This window comes from Nerophis ophidion, linkage group LG10, assembly GCF_033978795.1.
Source record: "Nerophis ophidion isolate RoL-2023_Sa linkage group LG10, RoL_Noph_v1.0, whole genome shotgun sequence".
Classification (NCBI taxonomy): Eukaryota; Metazoa; Chordata; class Actinopteri; order Syngnathiformes; family Syngnathidae; genus Nerophis; species Nerophis ophidion.
In genome coordinates this window covers 55,884,934-55,906,406 of record NC_084620.1, presented here as the reverse complement: position 1 = coordinate 55,906,406, position 21,473 = coordinate 55,884,934, and the positions used below count along the sequence as shown (strand labels likewise).

Here is a 21,473-nt window from a genome sequence, read left to right as displayed (position 1 = left end):
AATGGTTGTACAACAGTCTTGAAGTAGTTATAGCTCATGGAGAGAATGCCAAGAGTGCGGAAAGCAGTAATCAGAGTAAAGGGTGGCTATTTTGAAGAAAATAAAACATGTTTTCAGTCATTTCATTTTTTTTTTTGTTATGTACATAACTTCACATGTGTTCATTCATAGTTGGGATGCCTTCATTGACAATCTACAATGTAAATAGTCATGAAAATAAAGAAAACCCATTGAATGAGGTGTGTCCACAAACCTTTGGCCTGTACTATATCTATATATATATATATATATATATATCTATATATATATATATATATATATATATATATATATAGATATATATATATATATATATATACACATATACATATACATATATATACATACATACATACATACACACATACATACATATATATATACATATATATATACACACACACACACACACACACACACACACACGCATACATACATATATACATATATATACATATATATATATATATACATATATATACACATACATACATACATATACACATATATATATATATATATATACATATATACACACACACACACACACACACACACATACATACATACATAAGCTAAAGGCTGAAATATACTGTCGCGTCACGTAGCTTGCGTACGCCAAAGCATTTTGCGCCTCCCCCTCCATACCTTCCTTTATGAGCACGTCAAAAAAAAATCTAGCTTTGCGTCAGCGTTTAATAATGATGCCAAAGAAAAACAAAAAGGTCATGAAAGGTTCCCACGTCCTAAAATACATTATAAAGACCGTTTCCATCAAAGACAAAAAAAATTGTAAATATGATGCTTTTATTTTTTTTTCCATTATCTTTTGTTATCCCATGCACGTTTCCTTTTTCTTGCATTTTATTATAGTAGTTTTGTTTCAATTTCTTGATTACTGTCTGAAAATTATAAAGAAAAATTATATCTATATACATATTTTGAAAAAAAAAATGGACTGAGATTTTGTTTACTTGTCGGTTCTGACTCTTTGAATTCAATGTATTATATTGTTGTATCGAAACAAAGATTGTTGATGACTGACAAGAGACTCACTTTGTTCATGTAATTCTTACTATCGAATAAACGTGCTTAGGTCATGGGTGTCCAAACTTTTTCCACTGAGGGCCGCACACTGCAAAATCAGAGCAAGCGGGGGCCATTTTCATAATTTTTATTTTAAAAACCAGTATAAAAAATATACATTTAGGCCTCCACTCAGTTATGATCCCGGGGACCCCAAAGGGATTTGGTCAAAAAATATATTAAAAATGTGTCATTATTCAGTATTATAATTTTTATTATTATGCAAGTTTTACATCTCTAGATCAACATTAGAAAAAAATAAATGGAATAAACACAAAATATGCAATATTTTCGCCCAATAACTTTTTAGATGGAATATTTGAGATTATATAATAATTGGAGCCTTAATTTTGGATTTTGATTCATTATTATTTTTTGAGCAATGACACTTAAAAACAAATCACACTAAAATTATTGGGGATCCAAAAGTCTCATACTTATTAAAGTGTTAAAAAATAAATCATACATTTTTTTTACTGTTTACTTTTAGCACAATAATCTCGAGATCAACTTCAGATATATCTGTCAATTTTAAGTTTTATTGTTGTTTATGTTTTGTTTGTTTTAGGTCCTTCTTTAAAAAAAAACAGCTAAGTTTTTTTATATGGCAAAACACAAAATATGCAACATTTTCCCACAAAAAATATCTCAAAGTGGAATATTTAATGTGACGTATTCCAAGCCTTGAATAGGTCAATTCAAAATGACATTGATTTTGATTCATTATTATTTTTTAAAGAAAGAAACAGCCTGCATGGCAGCTTTGTGTTATAAGAGTAAGCATTGCAACAATTTCTTGTTACATTTCACCTGTTTGGTCCTTTATACCACATTTTATGTTTTTAATGTTTATTAATTGTACTCTTAAAATGTGCCGTGGGGCCGTTAAAAAATTAAAATGACCCCCGGGCCGCACTTTGGACACACCTGGCTTAGGTGCTGAGAGCGATGCACAGAGTAAGGCCTCTTTTACCCAGTTAGAAAGTTAAAAATGAATACGGCAAAGTAATTGAGTTCATTTTCTTTTATAGTATAGTCAATGGCGTTTTAAAATCGTGTTTTTATCACCTTTGTCTTTTAGTAAAGGTTAAACCGTTTTTATCTTTTAACCTTTTTCAACAAGTCGTGCATGCTTTTATTTCAAGTGGCCTGGACTACTGCAATGCACTTTATGCTGGCATTAGCCAAAAAGCTCTCTCCCAGTTGCAGTTAGTCCAGAACGCTGCAGCACGACTTTTAACAGGGGCCAGGAAACGCCAGCATATAACCCCAATTCTTCAGAGTTTGCACTGGCTCCCTGTTCATTTTAGAATTGATTTTAAAACATTGCTGTTTGTTTTTAAATCTTTACATGGACTTGCACCTCAATATATCTCGGACCTCATCCAAATTTACATCCCTGCGCGCGCTTTGAGGTCCGAAAGCCAGCTCCAGCTCGTGGTGCCCAAAACCAGACTTAAGACCAGGGGAGACAGGGCCTTCTCTGTGGTCGGCCCTAAGCTCTGGAACACTCTGCCGCTCCATGTTCAAACTGCTTCCACAGTGGAGTGTTTTAAGTCTCGTCTTAAGACCCACTTTTATTCTTCGGCTTTTAACAATACGTGAGTTGTGTGGTCCTCTGTTGTCCTCTGTGTTTTTTATACACTTTGATTTTTATTTTACTGTTTTAATTGATTTTACCCTTTAAAATCGTTTTTAATCATATTTGTTTTTATATTGTTTTTATTGGTTTTATTTTTATTCATTTTTTTGTTTTATTCAGTCATTGGTGGCGCATAATATTGTTTTTAACATGGCTGTGCAGCACTTTGGAAACATTATTGTTGTTTAAATGTGCTATATAAATAAAGTGGATTGGATTGGATAGTTCAATTTGTTGACTTATTGACTAAAAGCCCAGGCCTGCAATTGTAGAACATTTTTTTATAGGTGTTTTTTAATGCCATTTAAAGGCTTTAATTTTTGCAAAAACCCATTTAATGACCCGCGGAAACCCTGCACACCACGTTTACTTCTGCAGAAGAGAAGCGTCTACTTTTTCTGACACACAACTAGTAATTTCATACACATGTTTTCCAGGGGGTCACGCCCCCCACAGCAGCTGTAATTAGTGCTGGCCTGCGTGACCACCACACAACGGCGGGCGTCCCACCGAGAGCCTGAGGCCACATCTTAAAGACCTCTATGGACCACATTGTACACACACACACACACACAAACTAATGTTATATGGTCTATAATAGCAGGCACGTGGAGGGTCATGCGTTGCACACATTAGGCCAGTGTTTTTCAACCACCGTGCCGCGGCACTAGCACACTAGTGTGCCGTGAGATACAGTCTTGTGTGCCGTGGGAGATTATCTAATTTCACTTATTTGGATTAAAAATATTTTTCAGCAAACCAGTAATTATAGTCTGCAAATGATGTGTTGTTGTTGAGTGTCGGTGCTGTCTAGAGCTGGGCAGAGTAACAGTGTAATACTCTTCCATATCAGTAGGTGGCAGCAGGTAGCTAATTGCTTTGTAGATGTCGATACAGCGGGAGGCAGTATGCAGGTAAAAAGGTATTTAATGGATAAACAACAAATAAACAAAAGGTAAGTGCCCCTGAGAAAAGGCATTTAAGCTTAGGGAAGGCTATGCAAAACAAAGCTAAAACTGAACTGGACACAAAGTAAACAAAACCAGAATGCTGGACGACAGCAAAGACTTACTGTGGAGCAAAGATGGCTTCCACAAAGTACATCCGAACATGACATGTCAATGCCCCCACGATGAAGGATAAAAACAAAGTAGATGCGGGAAATATCGCTCAAAGCAATACATGAAAACACAGAGAAAGAGCCACCAAAATACGAGCGCAAGACAAGAACTAAAAGACTAGACACAAGAAAACAGCAAAAAAGTCCAAATAAGTCAGGGTGTGATATGACAGGTGTGACAGTACACCTACTTTGAGACAAGAGCTATAATGATGCATGCTTGGTTATGCTTTAAAGCAGGGGTAGGGAACCCATGGCTCGCGAGCCAGATGTGGCTCTTTTGATGACTGCATCTGGCTCTCAGATAAATCTAAGCTGACATTGCTTAACATGATAAGTAACGAATAATTCCACTTGTAATAATATTAAAAATAATATTCAAAACATAAAACATTGTCATGTATTTTTTAGTCCATCCATCCGTTTACAACCGCACCTGTTCAAGAAGTTGCTTTAAGAAGTTATTTCTTTATTATTGGTTAGTGTGGCGCTTGTCCTCCTTGGGGTTCTTCAGACCACCAAGTACCGACATGAGAGCCCGTTTCAGGGTTACACTATTGTTTTATTTTTCAACAAGTCTCTCAGTTGCTTTCCAGCAATTGTATTTTTCTCTTTTGTTCTCGCTCCCGCTCTGGCTCCAGCTCCAACCCCATCTCTCCTCCTGGCTGCTGCTTATAACAGAGCGACAGCTGATTAAATAACAAGGATCAGGTGGGCCTTCTACGCAGCTCTCGCTGATTTCGAGGCCGGTCCTGGCACACTCCAGTTCGCTGCAGGCTCGCGGGCCACGCCCCCTCTACAGTTAGCTTCAGAATAACAATATTATTACAAAGAATAAGAGACCTATTATACTCTAGAAATGTTGGTCTTACTTAAAAATGCACGTGTTTAGTTGTGTTCAGTGTTCAAAAAAAATATTATATGGCTCTTACGGAAATACATTTTAAAATACTTGGCTTTTTGGCTCTCTCAGCCAAAAAGGGTTCCCGACCCCTGCTTTAAAGTCATATCCAACAATTGCGACAACGACTTTTTACCGTCAACCGAGTTTCGTTTTTTAATGATTTCTGCTGGTGGTGTGCCTCCGCATTTTTTCAACGCAAAAAATGTGCCCTGGCTCAAAAAAGGTTGAAAAGCACTGCATTAGGCAAAGAAGAAGTTCCTGTCATGACATCAAAGTGCACAACAAATCAACTATTTAGGCTTGTCAACATTGCATGCTGGGAAATTCTTGGTGTGCGTTCAAAGGGCAATTCTTTTTGGGATTTTAACCAACTAGAAAAGTCAAGGTGCATGTCTGCTAGCGTGCAACTAAAAATAACCATCTAATCACCACTTCATGTGACTTATTAGGGTCAAGTCTGAAAGAACTCAAAGCAAAAGAGAGGAGGGAGGGGGGGGGGGGGGGGCACTTGTGGACTTTCAGGTTAAACATTCACGGGGGGGTGGGGTCAGCTTCAAACCGGTTGCTCAGCAAATATGCGCCCATGCACACCAAACCGCATTGGAAAATGATGTCGATTTAGCGTCGGCTGACTCTTTGAAGACTTCATTCGCAGGTTGTACATAAAAAAATGCTTTGCTTGCTAAAGTTAAGCGGATTTTCTTTAATTCGGCATTAAATGTGTTAGAAAATGAGCTGCTTTAGAGGCCTACTGAAAACCACAACTACCGACCACACAGTCTGATAGTTTATATATCAATGATGAAATATTAACATTGCAACACATGCCAATACGGCCTTTTTAGTTTACTAAATTGCAATTTTAAATTTCGCGCAAAGTATCCTGTTGAAAACGTTGCGGTCTGATGACGTCACGGATTGTAGTGGACATTTTGATCCAGCACCGATCACAGCCATAAGTCGTCTGCTTTGATCGCATAACTACACATCTGTGTTGCTGAATCTTTTGCATTTTGTTCAATTAATAATTGAGACGTCAAAGAAGAAAGATGTAGGTGGGAAGCGGTGTATTGCGGCTGCCTTTAGCAACACAAACACAGCCCTTGTTTCCTTGTTTACATTCCCGAAAGCTGACGGTGAAGCTTTACTATGGAACAGAGCGGTCAAGCGAACATAGTTCCCTACCGAGAAAATGGTGGTATTAAGTCGTAGTTATGAGCGGAGAGCTTGCGTCGTGCCTCCTGCAGCTGCGGACTCTCTTGCCTCCTCCAACCGGCCGCCCCCGACCGTCGGATGCTTACACCGTGGAGGAGGGTTGGGAAAAAAATCTCAGCCCGGCTGCCTTGCCTCGTCGAGAGACGTGGCTTCCATCGAAGACACTGGCGGTCACCACACCCCTCCGACTTTCAGGTATAATTTCACTAAACACTAGTAACACGACATCTCTGCGCTGCTGTTCCGCCTCCGCTTGGGATGTTTTCCTGCTGGCTCCGCTGTGAACGGGACTCTCGCTACTGTGTTGGATCCGCTTTGAACTGGACTCTCGCGACTGTGTTTGATCCATTATGGATTGAACTTTCACAGTATCATGTTGGACCCGCTCGACATCCATTGCTTTCGTCCTCTCCGAGGTTTCTCATAGCCATCATTGTCACCGACGATCCCACTGGGTGTGAGTTTTCCTTGCCCTTATGTGGGCCTACCAAGGATGTCGTCGTGGTTTGTGCAGTCCTTTGAGACACTAGTGATTCAGGGCTATATAAGTCAACATTGATTGATTGATAAGGGATTTTCCAGAATTATCCTAGTAAATGTGTCTAATAACATCTGAATCGCTCCCACTGCCCTCGTCTTTTTTTTTTTCTCTTCTAGTCTTTCACTCTCACTTTCCTCATCCACGAATCTTTCACCCTCGCTCAAATTAATGGGGAAATCGTCGCTTTCTCGGTCCGAATCGCTCTCGCTGCTGGTGGCCATGATTGTAATCAACGTTCAGATGTGAGGAGCTCATTTTAGAAGGCCTTTAAGACTCCATGTTCCTCCACTTAATGTTAAGACTGCTATATAAGTAAACATTAATTGATAAGGGATTTTCCAGAATTATCCTAGTAAATGTGTCTAATAACATCTGAATCGCTCCCACTGCCCTCGTCTTTTTTTTTCTCTCTTCTAGTCCTTCACTCTCACTTTCCTCATCCACGAATCTTTCACCCTCGCTCAAATTAATGGGGAAATCGTCGCTTTCTCGGTCCGAATCGCTCTCGCTGCTGGTGGCCATGATGTGTTCAGATGTGTGGAGCTCATTTCAGTAGGCCTTTAAGACTCCATGTTCCTCCACTTAATGTTAAGACTGTCGGGAGAAGGGCAACAACAGGTGGACACACTCATGGATTGGAATGAAGTCTATTTTTTTTAAGCAGATACAAGCCAAACACTGCTAAGTCATATATACATATATATACATACATATATATATATATATATATATATATATATATATATATATATACATACATACATACATACATACATATATATATATATATACACACACACACAAAAGTAAGAGGAATTTTGAGCGACAACCCTTTCAAGTAAAAAGTGTACACACGCAGTAGAAGTAGAAGTTGCAACATTTTGAAAAGGATTTGGTGTTTGTAGAGAAATATTTAAAGCATATTCACCTTCGTCTCTGTGACTTTTGCCAAAGGTTTCTTGAAGAAAGAAGTTCTGGCCGTGAAAAAGTATTCCTCGGAGTCGTCCTCCAAGCTACTGTAGCCGCTGCTCATGGTGCTATTCCACGTCATTGGCCGCTTTCCTCCATCAAACTACCCCACAAAAAGTTAATTCTCCTTCAAAAAAATTTTTTTAAAAAGTAACTTGAATTAGAAAAAAAAAAAAGTGCGTTAGCTCGTTGTTCGCTAGCTAAGGGGTTATTTCCGCCTTACAAGTCTTCTTGTTTCCACCGGCGCGACTCATTTAACCGTCCTCATTTTTGGGAAATAAAAATGTTTTTACACGAACAAAAAACTCTGTGTTTGAGTTGTGTTAATCTTAAAAGAAAAAGCCTGGATAAAAAGTTAGTTAGCAGCGGCCGGTACGCCGACTCTTCGCGAATGATTGAAGACACCACAGTGAGGATACAGTAAGGCCACGCCCACTACTGCAGCCAACCAATCGGGAACATGCATTGAAACCCTGCCCATGACACAACAGATAACCAATCAGCGCTTGTGTTACTGGTTGTAGTCCATCGATAATAAGGAAGTAACTGCATTTTTAAATCATAGACATTTTATAAGCGCAGGGGTGTCCAAACTTTTTCCACTGAGGGCCACACACTGAAAAATGAAAGCAAGCGGGGGACCGTTTTGATATTTTTTATTTTGAAACCATCCATCCATTTCTACCGCTTATTCCCTTTTGGAGTCGCAGGGGGCGCTGGCGCCTATCTCAGCTACAATCGGGCGGAAGGCGGTGTACACCCTGGACAAGTCGCCACCTCATCGCAGAAATATATGGATTTTTGATTTAGTTTTACCTTTAGGACTCCCAGGGACCATAGAGTGTCTCCGTCATTAACATGTTAAAAATAAGTCAAATTATTATTTTCATTTTTTTATGTAACGCTTACAGTAAATCTCTATATCAACTTCAGGTATATATATATAGTAAAAAAAAAAAAAAAAAAAGGATTTACGCTTTTTCAGTCAAAGACAACTTTGTTTTTTTATAGTAAAACTGAAATATGCAGTTTTTCCCCCATTGCCCAAAACATCCAGAAAGCAATGTTTGATCTGAAGTAATTGGAGCCCTAAAAAGATCAATAAGACAGGACACCATTGATTTAAATGTATTATTATTTCTGAGTAATCACAGTGGAAAAATAAATAAAATCCCACTAAATATCTTTGGGATCCAAAAAGGTCCCCCACTCATAAAGTGTTACATTTTTATAATTATTTGTTTTACAACACTTAAGTTATGAGATCAACTTCAGATATATCTGTCAATTTTAGGTTTGAACTATTATTTTGTTGGTTTTATGCTCTTTTGTCAAAAAAAACTTTGTTTTTATATGGCAACTGCACAATATATGCAATATTTACCACATAAAACATTTTAAATTGAAATTTTTGAACTAATTGGAGCTTTGGAAATAATTCATTATAAGATGGATTTTTTGTCATTATTTTTTGTTTTGAAACAATGGCAAAAAAATAGATAATTAATTGATTTAAACTTTTATTAGTAGATTGCACAGTACAGTACATATTCCGTACAATTGACCACTAAATGGTAACACCCAAATAAGTTTTCAACTTGTTTAAGTCGGGGTCCACGTTAATCAATTCATGGTAAAGATGTTTTTTACATGGTAAAATAAAGACAAAAGAAAAAAAAAAACCTGTATGGCAGCTTTGTGCCAACATTGCAACTTTTTCTCGTTAGATTTCACCTCAATCCAATATTTTTAATGTCGTTTTTTTATTTCTACAATAGCATTTCCAGAATGTGTGGCGGGCCACTAAACAATTAGCTGCGGGCCGCCAATGGCCCCCAGGCCGCACTTTGGACATCCCTGTTGTAGTCTACCGATAATAAGGAAGTAACAGCATTTTTAAATCATAGATACCTTATAAGGCAAGGGTGTCCAAAGTGCGGCCTGGGGGCCATCTGCGACCCGCAGCTAATTGTTTAGTGGCCCGCAAAACATTCTGCAAAAATTGCAAGATTGATAGTATTGCAAAAATTTAAAAAAACATTTGAAAAAAGTGGAATGATGTGAAATCTAATGAGAAAAAGTTGCAATTTTGACACAAAGCTGCCATGTCTTTATTTTCTTTTTTTTTGCATTGCTCCAAAAAAAGGGCAAAAAAAAATCTATGTTATAATGAATTATTACTTAAAAATGATCACTTTAAAATGTTTTATGTGGAAAAAATATTGCGTATGTTGTGTGGTTGCCATATGAAAACATCAAAGCTTTGACAAAAGAGCATAAAACAAACCAAATAATAGTTCAAACTTAAAATCGACAGATACATCGGAAGTTGATCTTGAAATTTAAGTGTTAAAAGTAAAAAAAAATGTATAAAAATGCATCACTTTATGAGTGGGGAACCTTTCGGATCTCAAATATATTTAGCAGGATTTTATTTAACTTTTCACTGTGATTACTCAAAAATATTAAATAATTAAAATCGATAGTGTCCTGCATTATTGATCTTTGAGGGCTTTAATTGCTAAATAAAGGAACTCTCCTGAAGGAATCAATAAAGTACTATCTATCTAAATACTGCATATTTCAGTTTTACTATAAAAAAAAACAAAGTTGTCTTTGACAGAAAAGGCATAAAACCTTATTTGTTTTACTTTATATCAACCTCAAGTTGATATAGAGATGTACTGTAAGCATTAAATAATAATAAAAAATATTAATTTGACTTATTTTTAACATTTTATTGACTGAGACCCTCTATGCTCCACAGGAGCAATAAGGACTAAAAAAAAAATCCATATATTTTGTTATGGTTTGAAAATGAAAAATATCAAAATGGCCCCCGCATGCTTAAATGTTTCCGTGTGCGGCCCTCTGTGGAAAAAGTTTTGTACACCCCTGTTCTAAGAGTACGCAGCATGGATTGGTACTGCCCACAGCCTACTGACGAGACGCGGGGCCGCCATCTTGTATCTCTGTTGCTGCAGTAGCAGAGAGTTTATTCTGTCTTGACACTTTGTATTGATATTTTCTATCACATTCTTCCCTTAAATGATCATGTTTACAGTGATTTTATATGTATTTTTTATGTATGTCGCTTTGGATAAAAGCGTCTGCCAAATACTTAAACATAAACATGTATAAACACCTGAAAGTCTTTATATCAGCTAAACCCACCAATCTGTTTGACTGGATTCAGAATAAAACCAAATTCTGTCTTACCCAACAATGTTAGTATTTGAATATTGTTACTTGAAGACTTATTCCTGGTTACAATTATACTGTTAAGAAAGTATTGTCTTAAACTTTGCCTAAAATGAGAATGCATCATAGTCAGCGGCGGCTGGTGAATTTAGAATTTTGAAAAATCTTTATCTTCATCATTTATTTCAACTTTATGTTATTCAAGTATGACATTTCTAAATGTAAATAATTTCATTGACAAGCAATTCTATTATGGTCATACTCTTGTTTGCTGGCGGCTACAATTTCAGCACTATTGAAGATCTTTGGTCCTTCTCAACTCTGTGGTCATATTCTTTTCACAAAATACAACCAATAGTACGTTAATGTTAAATCTTACTTGTGAAAAGTAATCCCACGATTCCCATTTTCAACAGTCCGCTCATTTCAGCAGGAAAACGCTGAACACCATCTTTGTTTTCTACCTGTCAACTGTCAGTTTAGGCTCCTCGCCAGCTCCTCATCACCACTTCAAGATGGCGGCCAAATTTCTCGCGTCACAACAGCCAATGCTTCGTCTACTTACAACATGTCTATATTCTGTACAGTATTTATTGCTTTGTGTGTAATCAAGTTAAAGGCCTACTGAAAGCCACTACTAGCGACCATGCAGTCTGATAGTTTATATATCAATGATGAAATATTAACATTGCAGCACATGCCAATACAGCCTTTTTAGTTTACTAAATTGCAATTTTAAACTTCGCGCGAAGTATCCTGTTGAAAACGTCGCGGTATAATGACGCGTGCGCGTGACGTCACGGATTGTAGCGGGGATTTTGTTCCAGCCCCGATCCCAGCTATAAGTCGTCTGCTTTAATCACATAATTACATAGTATTCTGGACATCTGTGTTGCTGAATCTTTTGCAATTTGTTCAATAAATAATGGAGACGTCAAAGAAGAAAGATGTAGGTGGGAAGCGGTGTATTGCGGCCGCCTTTGAGCCTTTAGCAACACAAACACAGCCGGTGTTTCCTTGTTTCCTTTCCCAAAAGATGACGGTGAAGCTTTACTATGGAACAGAGCGGTCAAGCGAACATGGTTCCTTACCACATGTCAACCGGCAGGTTTTGGTTAGAAAATTGTGGTAATAAGTCGGCTCTTACCGTAGACATGAGCGGAAAGCTTGCGTCGTTCCTTGTGCACCTGTCAAAGAGGCAGCCGTGGACTCGCTTTCCTCCTCCGACCGGCCGCCCCTGAACGTGGGATGCTTCCACCGTGGAGGAGGGGGGGGGGAAAAAATTCTCAGCCCGGCCCCAACGGCTGCCTTCGCTTCGCCTCGTCGAGACACTGGCTGTCACCACACTCCTCCGACTTTCAGGTATGACCATATAATCTCACTAAAACACTAGTAACACAATAAGCAGATAAGGGATTTTCCAGAATTATCCTAGTAAATGTGTCTAATAACATCTAAATCGCTCCCACTGCCCTAGTCTTTTTTTTTTTCCTAGACCTTCACTCTCACTATCCTCATCCACAAATCTTTCATCCTCGCTCAAATTAAATGGGGAAATCGGTCGCTTTCTCGGTCCGAATCGCTCTCGCTGCTGGTGGCCATGATTGTAAACAATGTTCAGATGTGAGGAGCTCCACAACCCGTGACGTCACACGCGCATCGTCTGCTACTTCAAGTACAGGCAAGGTTTTTTTATTAACGACAAAAAGTTGCAAACTTTATCGTGGATGTTCTCTACTAAATCCTTTCAGCAAAAATATGGCGAAATGATCAAGTATGACACATAGAATGGACCTGCTATCCCCGTTTAAATAAGAACATCTCATTTCAGTAGGCCTTTAAATGTTTGTATTTTTTTTTTTTTAAAGACTAACAAAAGGGTATTGTTTTACCTCCCACAAAAATGTTAATGTTGTGTCCTATACTGACAAAATATATATTATTTAATGAGCGATCTCAGGAAAAAGTACACAACTTTAACACAAAACCATATACTTTTCAACAGATCTTCTGCTGACTTTGATCATCACAGAAGATCACATGTCAGCATATTCACAACTTGGTTTAAAAAACAAAACACACACACCATTGCCGGAAGGAAAACGGTTACCCACATTCCTAAAATAAAAGGTCAGCAGCAGTGTGACAGAGATGCAGCTGCGCAGGCTGCACTTTAACACTTGCAAAAAGGTTTGCATCCACAATCACATCGCTGGTCTGTAGGTTTTTTTCCCCCCTCCTGCACGTTATTAAATCTTCTATAAAACACCCACGTGCTCGCCAGCTGACTTTTAAATGGCCATAATAGGCACTGGCACTCACTTATACACAGAGGTGGGTAAAGTAGCCAGAAATTGTACTCAAGTAAGAGTACTGTTACTTTAGAGATTCATTACTCAAGTAAAAGTAAGGAGTAGTCACCCAAATATTTACTTGAGTAAAAGTAAAAAGTATGTTGTGAAAAAACTACTCAAGTACTGAGTAACTGATGAGTAACCTGATTACGGCAACAAGTAATGCACAAAAACATAAAAATAGCAATCAGCAAATTCAGAGCCAGGAATATCTCTTAAGCAACTAAAATAATAATATATATATAAAATAATAGTACATTAAAATAAAAAAATGGCACATTGAGCCACAATAACTTAACAGCACCATAGCCTCAGTAGGCATTCATTGATTGGATTGATTGATTAAAACTTGTATTAGTAGATTGTACAGTACAGTACATATTCCATACAATTGACCACTAAATGGTAACACCCCAATAGGTTTTTCAACGTTTATAAATTACTTAATAAATGACCAAGTCGAGGTGATCTACCTCATATATACATACACACACATATCATTTATACACACACATATCATTTATACACACACATATCATACATACACACACAAATCATTTATACACACACACATCATATAAATAAATAAATAAATATATATATATATATATATATATATATATATATATATATATATATACATATACATACATACATATATACAGTATATAATTTATATTTATTTATTTTGCCGTTTTTGTTCACATCTAAAGGTGTTTTAATGAACATACATGCATGTTTAACATATAGATGCCTATCTTTCATGAAGACAAGAATATAAGTTGGCGTATTACCTGATTCTGATGACTTGCATTGATTGGAATCAGACGTCCACGTTTTCAAATGGAGGAGAAAAAAAGTTCCTCTTTTCTGTCTAATACCACATGAAAGTCGTTGGTTTTTGGCATCTTTTCTGTCCAGCTTCCATATTCGTTTTTATACACTTTACAAGAAATACATCGGCGGCAAACTCTGTAGCTTGCTAGCTTGTTTGCGCTGGCTTTCGGAGACTCTTGTTTTGTTAACGCAGGCGCGATGGAATGGCGCTTTTATTGTGAAGATCAGTCTTTAGGCTTTTGACGGGAAGTACGGTTGAAATAAAAAGTGTCTTTTTTCCTTTACACTTTTGATTGATTGATTGATTGATACTTTTATTATTAGATTGCACAGTACAGTACATATTCTGCACAATTGACCACTAAATGGTAACACCCAAATAAGTTTGTCAAAATGTTTCAGTCGGGTTTTACGTATCACGGTCATGTGACCGCCTGGCTCTGTTTGATTGGTCCAACGTCACCGGTGACTGCATGTGATTGGTGAAACTCAGGCATGCGTAGATTCTACTTTGAAGCTCTGTCATTAATAAATAATAAATAAATAAATGGGTTGTACTTGTATAGCGCTTTTCTACCTTCAAGGTACTCAAAGCGCTTTGACACTACTTCCACATTTACCCATTCACACACACATTCACACACTGATGGAGGGAGCTGCCATGCAAGGCGCCAACCAGCACCCATCAGGAGCAAGGGTGAAGTGTCTTGCTCAGGACACAACAGACGTGACGAGGTTGGTTCTAGGTGGGATTTGAACCAGTGACCCTCGGGTTGCGCACGGCCACTCTCCCACTGCGCCACAAAACAAACATTATTAGATAGATTTAAAAAAGTAGCGAGCTTTATGTAGATGAATGGAACGGAGTAAAAGTAGCGTTCTTCTCTATAAATATACTCAAGTAAAAGTAAAAGTATGTTGCATAAAAACTACTCGTAGAAGTACAATTTATCCCAAAAGTTACTTAAGTAGATGTAACGGAGTAAATGTAGCGCGTTACTACCCACCTCTGCTTATACGCTTCCTTCAGGGTCCAATAATTGGAACAACAAGAAGTGACAAGAACCCACTTTTATTCCTGATAGAGTCCCGTGGTTCAATCAAATAACCGCGCGACAGAGAGAGCGCGCTGCCGTGTTTGGATGGAGACAAGTGTGGACAATATTAGAGACTGGTTCGATCCCCACCTTCTACCAACCTCGCCATGTCCGTTGTGTCCTTGAGCAAGACACTTCACCCTTGCTCCTGATGGGTGGTGGTTAGCGCCCGCTAGAGATGCGCGGTTTTTGGTCTCATCCGTGGAGTCCACGGGTCGGGCGGGTGACATGACGAAAAAATAGATTTTAATTAGATTCGGGAGGGTGGCGGTTGAATCATCCGGAAATATTTGATGTACATGGTTCTGGGATCGGTATTGCCATTCAAAGAGCCATTTAAGACCCGTGTCACAAAGCGAAGAAGACAATTCTCTAGAACAGGGGCGCTCACACTTTTTCTGCAGGCGAGCTACTTTTCAATTGACCAAGTCGAGGAGATCTACCTCATTCCTATTTATAATTTATATTTATTTATTTATGAAAGAGACATTTTTGTTAACAAGTTAATGGTGTTTAATGATAATACAAGCATGTTTAACACACATAGATTCCTTTCTTTCATGAAGACAAGAATATAAGTTGGTGTATTACCTGATTCTGATGACTTGCATTGATTGGAATTAGACAGTGGTGCTGATAACGTCCGCATTTTCAAATGGAGGAAAAAAAAGTCCTCCTTTCTGTCCAATACCACATGAAAGTGGTTGGATTTGGCATCTCATTTGTCCAACTTGCATACTCCTTTTTAAACACTTTGTTATGAGAGTAGCATATGTGTGTGTGGCCCTTTAATGTCTGGCAGCAGGTGAGTGACGTCAGTGAGTGTGCGGGTGGGCAAGCAAGTGAGAAAGCGGTCGCTGAGGGCGGGGGAGAAATACATTGGCATCAAACTCCGTAGCTCGCTAGCTTTCTGAGACTCTTATTTTGTTAGCACAGGCAGGATGAAGCAGGTCTTTTATGGTGAAGACAGGAACTGTGTAGTCGGTCTTTAGAGTTTTGACAGTAGGTACGGAGTCTCTAGAAATAAAATGTGTTTCTCTGCGTCCGCCCTGTTAGTGATTTTTTTCTTAAATATGAGCTCGCATCAGCCAGCGTCATCTCACAAGATCCTCGGGTGCCGAGAATGTCAAACAACTGATGAAAGTGAAGTCTTGGTATGATTGATGATTGCTCATTTTTATGTATATTTTTTAATGCCTGGCTTGAGATCGACTGACACACCCTCCGAGATCGACCAGTCGATCGCGATCGACGTAATGCCCACCCCTGCTCTAGAATGACTACCGGCAGTCACCCAGATAAGTATTAGGGCGTGCTATGAAGTCATTGACTTTGTCGCCCTCTACAACATGTACGATCTACTTGTCAGTCCAGCAACATGTTGTGTGTGGCTTCTGAAGCAACACGCACACGACTGCAACGCATACTGGGTGACACAGAGTACACTAATGGTTTTGACATAAACAATTTTAACACTCTTAGTAATATGCGCCACGCTGTGAAGCCACACCAAGGTGGGCGGGGTTGGGGGCGCGGGGGTGTAAAATATATTCAGGATGTCTCACGGATACAAAGGATTCTGAGTATTTGTTGTGTTGCGTTTATGTTGTGTTACTGGGAGGATGTTCTCCCGAAATGTGTTTGTCAATCTTGTTTGGTGTGGCTTCACAGCGTGGCGCATATCAGTAAGTGTTAAAGTTGTTTATATCACAACCATCAGTGCAGTCCGTATCACCCAGTATGCCTTTCAATCTTGTACGTGTGATTGGGGAAGCTGCACACAACATGTTGCCGGACTAAAAATCGGTGTGTACATGTTGTTGAAGGTGTCAAAGGCAATGGCTTCACAGAACGCCCATATCCTTATCATCAGGATGAACGGCAATTGGATAATCGCGAGAACTTTAGCGGCTCCAATTGTCTTCGTCACTCTGTTAAACGGGTTTAGACAGCTCTGTGAGTGGTGAAGGTGGCCGACCTCTGATGTATGTCAGCGGGCGGGTGGCGGGTTTCTGATAAAATGTTGGTTCGGGTGGACGGCGGGTGGATGACGACTTTGGTGACGTGGTTGCGGATGATATAATTGCCTACCCGCGCATCTCTAGCACCCGCCATCAGTGTGTGAATGGGTGTGTGTGAATGGGTGAGTGTGGAAATAGTATCAAAGCGATTTGAGTACCTAGAAGGTAGAAAAGCGCTATACAAGTATAACCCATTTTACTATTCTTTTTTTTTTAACCGCAGTGCCGATGCGGCCACACCCCATGCATCTCTTTTGCTTACTTGTCTAAACTTCCATTAATTGCCGGGAAACCCAGTATTTGTCCTTCTTTCCTGGCATCTTCCCAGTTCCGTGTCATGTCTGTTGATATTTTTTTTGTTTGGCCATGTTTAGTTTGTTTTTTGAACACTCAGTTCCTGTTTTTGCACTTCCTTGGTTGTTTTGTTTCCATGACTACCCATTCGTTTTCACCTGTCCTTATGTCACGCACCTGTCTCACGTTTTGCACTCGCACACCCGTCACTAATCACCACAGCATTATTTAAACCTGTAGTTGCCAGGTAGTCTGCCTGGCGACTTTACCTTTACCCACATCATGCTGTGCTACCTCTGTCACTCATGCCGATCCATAGTTTTACTTTTTGTCATGCCACGTAAGTTTTGTTTATTAAGGCCACAGTTATTGTCTTTTGTTTTTTTGTCCATAGCTCTGCCTTTGTGCTAGTCTTTTGTTTTCAGTAGTCAAGTTTGTTCTCCCCCATTGTGCGCGCCTTTTTTTGCTTCTTTTTTTTTCTAGTTTGTTAGTGTTATTAATAAATATGTACTTACATTCACGTCTTGCCCGCGCCAACTTTCCTTTGCCTTCCGGAAAAACAAACCCCATAGTCCTCATATTGTCATTCCGTTTTTGTTTGTTTTTGCCACTGCAGTGATCGGGTCACGTGGTTCAATCAAATAACCGCCGATCCGTAGTTCATTAGTCAGACTATGGATTGGCATGAGTGACAGAGGTAGCATCATGCTACCTCTGTCACTTATGCCGATCCATAGTTGTGCTTCTTGTCATGCCACGTAAGTTTTGTTTTTTAATGCCACAGTAGTGTCTTTTGTTTTTTGTCCATAGCTCTGCCTTTGTGCTAGTCTTTTGTTTTCAGTAGTCAGGTTTGTTCTCCGCCATTGTGCGCGCCTTTTGTTTGCTTCTTTTTTTTTTCTAGTTTGTTAGTGTTATTAATAAATATGTACTTACATTCACGTCTTGCTCTCGCCAACTTTCCTTTGCCTTCCGGAAAAACAAACCCCATAGTCCTCATATTGTCATTCCGTTTTTGTTTGTTTTTGCCACTGCAGTGATCGGGTCACGTGGTTCAATCAAATAACCGCCGATCCATAGTTCATTAGTCAAACTATGGATCGGCATGAGTGACAGAGGTAGCATAATGCTACCTCTGTCACTTATGCCGATCCATAGTTGTGCTTCTTGTCATGCCACGTAAGTTTTGTTTTTTAATGCCACAGTAGTGTCTTTTGTTTTTTGTCCATAGTTCTGCCTTTGTGCTAGTCTTTTGTTTTCAGTAGTCAAGTTTGTTCTCCGCCATTGTGCGCGCCTTTTGTTTGCTTCTTTTTTTTTCTAGTTTGTTAGTGTTATTAATAAATATGTACTTAAATTCACCTCTTGCCCGCGCCAACTTTCCTTTGCCTTCCGGAAAAACAAACTCGATAGTCCACATATTGTCATTCTGTTTTTGTTTGTTTTTGCCACTGCAGTGATCGGGTCACGTGGTTCAATCAAATAACCGCCGATCGATAGTTCATTAGTCAAACTATGATCAGCATGAGTGACAGAGGTAGCATTATGCTACGTCTGTCACTCATGCCGATCCATAGTTGTGCTTCTTGTCATGCCACGTAAGTTTTGTTTTTTAATGCCACAGTAGTGTCTTTTGTTTTTTGTCCATAGTTCTGCCTTTGTGCTAGTCTTTTGTTTTCAGTAGTCAAGTTTGTTCTCCGCCATTGTGCGCGCCTTTTGTTTGCTTCTTTTTTTTTCTAGTTTGTTAGTGTTATTAATAAATATGTACTTAAATTCACGTCTTGCCCGCGCCAACTTTCCTTTGCCTTCCGGAAAAACAAACCCCATAGTCCACATATTGTCATTCCGTTTTTGTTTGTTTTTGCCACTGCAGTGATCGAGTCACCTGCTGTGTTTGGATGGAGACAGGTGTGGACAATATTGGAGACTGGTTCAATCCCCACCTTCTACCAACCTCGCCACGTCCGTTGTGTCCTTGAGCAAGACACTTCACCCTTGCTCCTGATGGGTGGTGGTTAGGGCCTTGCATGACAACTCCCGCAATCAGTGTGTGTGAATGGGTGAATGTGGAAATAGTGTCAAAGCGCTTTGAGTGAGTATCTTGAAGGTATAAAAGCACTATATAAGTACAACCCATTTTAGAAAACAAAACCACCACAAAAAGCTGTCATGTCTTGTGATCATGTTTTATGTTCTGTTTTGCTTAAGACTCCATTATTTCCTGTTTTTGCACTTCCTTGTTTGTTTTGTTTCCATGACTACCCATTAGTTTTCACCCGTCCTCATGTCACGCACCTGTGTCATGTCACTATTATTTAAGCTTGCAGTTGCCAGGCTGTCTTTCCGGCGACAACACTCTGCTTCATGTCATGTTTACGGTTTCATGCTTAGTTCACGCTGCTTGTTTCATATTCTATGCTGCCCTGTTCACGTCATCGCAAGTACGTTTTGTTTACTAATGCCACAGTTAGTGTCTTTTGTTTTTTTTGTCCATAGTTCTGCCTTTGTGCTAGTTTTTCTTTTTATAGCCAAGTTTTGTAATTCACCCTTGTGCGCGCCTTTTGTTTATTCCTTTTATTAGTGTTAAAATAAAAAGGTATTTTCCTTCACGCCATGTCCGGTCCAAATTCACTTGCATTTCGGGAAAACAACCACCCCATGGTCCAAGTCCTGACAAAAGCATGGCTCTAGCCACTTTTATGGGGCATTTGCACCAGTTCACCCCGAACACCAGGCGATGTTTAGACGGACAAGCTCTAATTTGAAAGTGGTTGTGCTGCAGAAAGCACCAAAAATAAACGTGGCAGAAAAGGGGCTGCCAAGCCGCCATCCATCGTCTTGTCTTTTGAACAAATCCAACACACACACACACACACACACACACACACACACACACACACACACACACGAGATAAGCAGGCCTTGGCCTTTAGCTTGTCATTGTAAGGCTTCCGCTATAATTACCCTGGCCCTGTGGGCGTGGTCGGACGGGAAAAATGAGTTGGAACAGGTGACTAGGGTTGTCCCGATACCAATATTTTGGTACCTAATGTCACACCGCGGTGAGGGATGTCTTGTTTTGGGTTTTTCGTCTTATGGTTTTAATTTGAAAAGTAACTCTCCTCTCGTTTCAGGTCACTTGCCCTTCCTTTTGTGTCATCAGTCTGACGTCATCCCTGTTCTCTGATTGTTTCCAGCTGTTCCCTATTACCTTCATGTGTTTATAAGCTCACTCCTTCCTTTGTTCTGTGCCAGATTGTCTCGTTTATTCGTGCTCTCTAGCGTCCATGCCTTGTCTTGTCTTGTGCCTATGTCCCTTGATCCTGAACCCCTTTATGAATATTTTGAGTTTTCCTTTTTTCCCTCCTCAGCAGAGTGATTTGGATTATTTAGTTATTCAGCCGCAGTGGTAAGTTTCAGTTAAGTTTTTCATTCATTCCTCAACTTTTTTGAGTGACTATTTTTGTCAAATACTTTATTAGATTAGTTAGTGTAGAATTTTTCATAGATGTTTTGGTCCTCCTGTTGGAGCGCTTTTTGTTAAATACCGTTTATAGTTCGTCTTTACTTTCGTGTTTTCCTCCGTTCGGAGTGATTTTCGGTTGTTCCTTCTTTTTCTGGAACCTTTTCGCCGAGTAGTTTATTTTTGTGATTATAGGGGTAAAAGGAAATTGTCAAAATAAAAGCCTGTCTAAAGTCCCAAATCTGCATCTGAGTCCAAATCCATTTATCAAAGCCTGACACCTAATGGTATTTTGATACTTTTAAATACTTTTCTTAATAAAGGGGACCACCAAAAAATGGCATTATTGGCTCTATTTGAACAGAAAATACATGAAACATATGTTTATTATTGCAAGTGTGTGCTTAAATAAAATAGTCAACATACTAGACAACTTGTCTTTTAGTAAGTAAACAAACAAAGAAACCTAATTCGTCCATGCAGTAACATATTGTGTACCTATTATTTTATCAACATTATGAGGGACAAACTGTAAAAATAGGTTATTAATCCATTTGTCCATTTACTGTTAAAAGCTGGTTATTTTCTGTTTTAACATGTTCTATCTACACATCTGTTAAAATGTAATAATCACTTATTCTTCTCTTATTTGATACTTGATATTAGTTTTGGATGATACCACACATCTAGGTATCG

General features: G+C 39.0%; 1 protein-coding gene across 3 annotated transcripts in view; it reads right to left on the bottom strand.

Annotated features, from left to right (window-relative positions):
• rassf3 (Ras association domain family member 3) overlaps positions 1–21,473 on the bottom strand; it is a 103,551-nt gene that overhangs the window by 41,369 nt on the left and 40,709 nt on the right. The window contains exon 1 of one of the 3 annotated variants that reach the window (XM_061914192.1): positions 7,476–7,935. The exons of the other annotated variants lie outside the window; for them this stretch is intronic. Coding sequence (XP_061770176.1) covers positions 7,476–7,598 — 123 coding nt within the window. The 5' untranslated portion in view covers positions 7,599–7,935. Of the gene's footprint in view, positions 1–7,475; positions 7,936–21,473 lie in introns of those variants that run through there. 3 annotated transcript variants of the gene reach the window in all.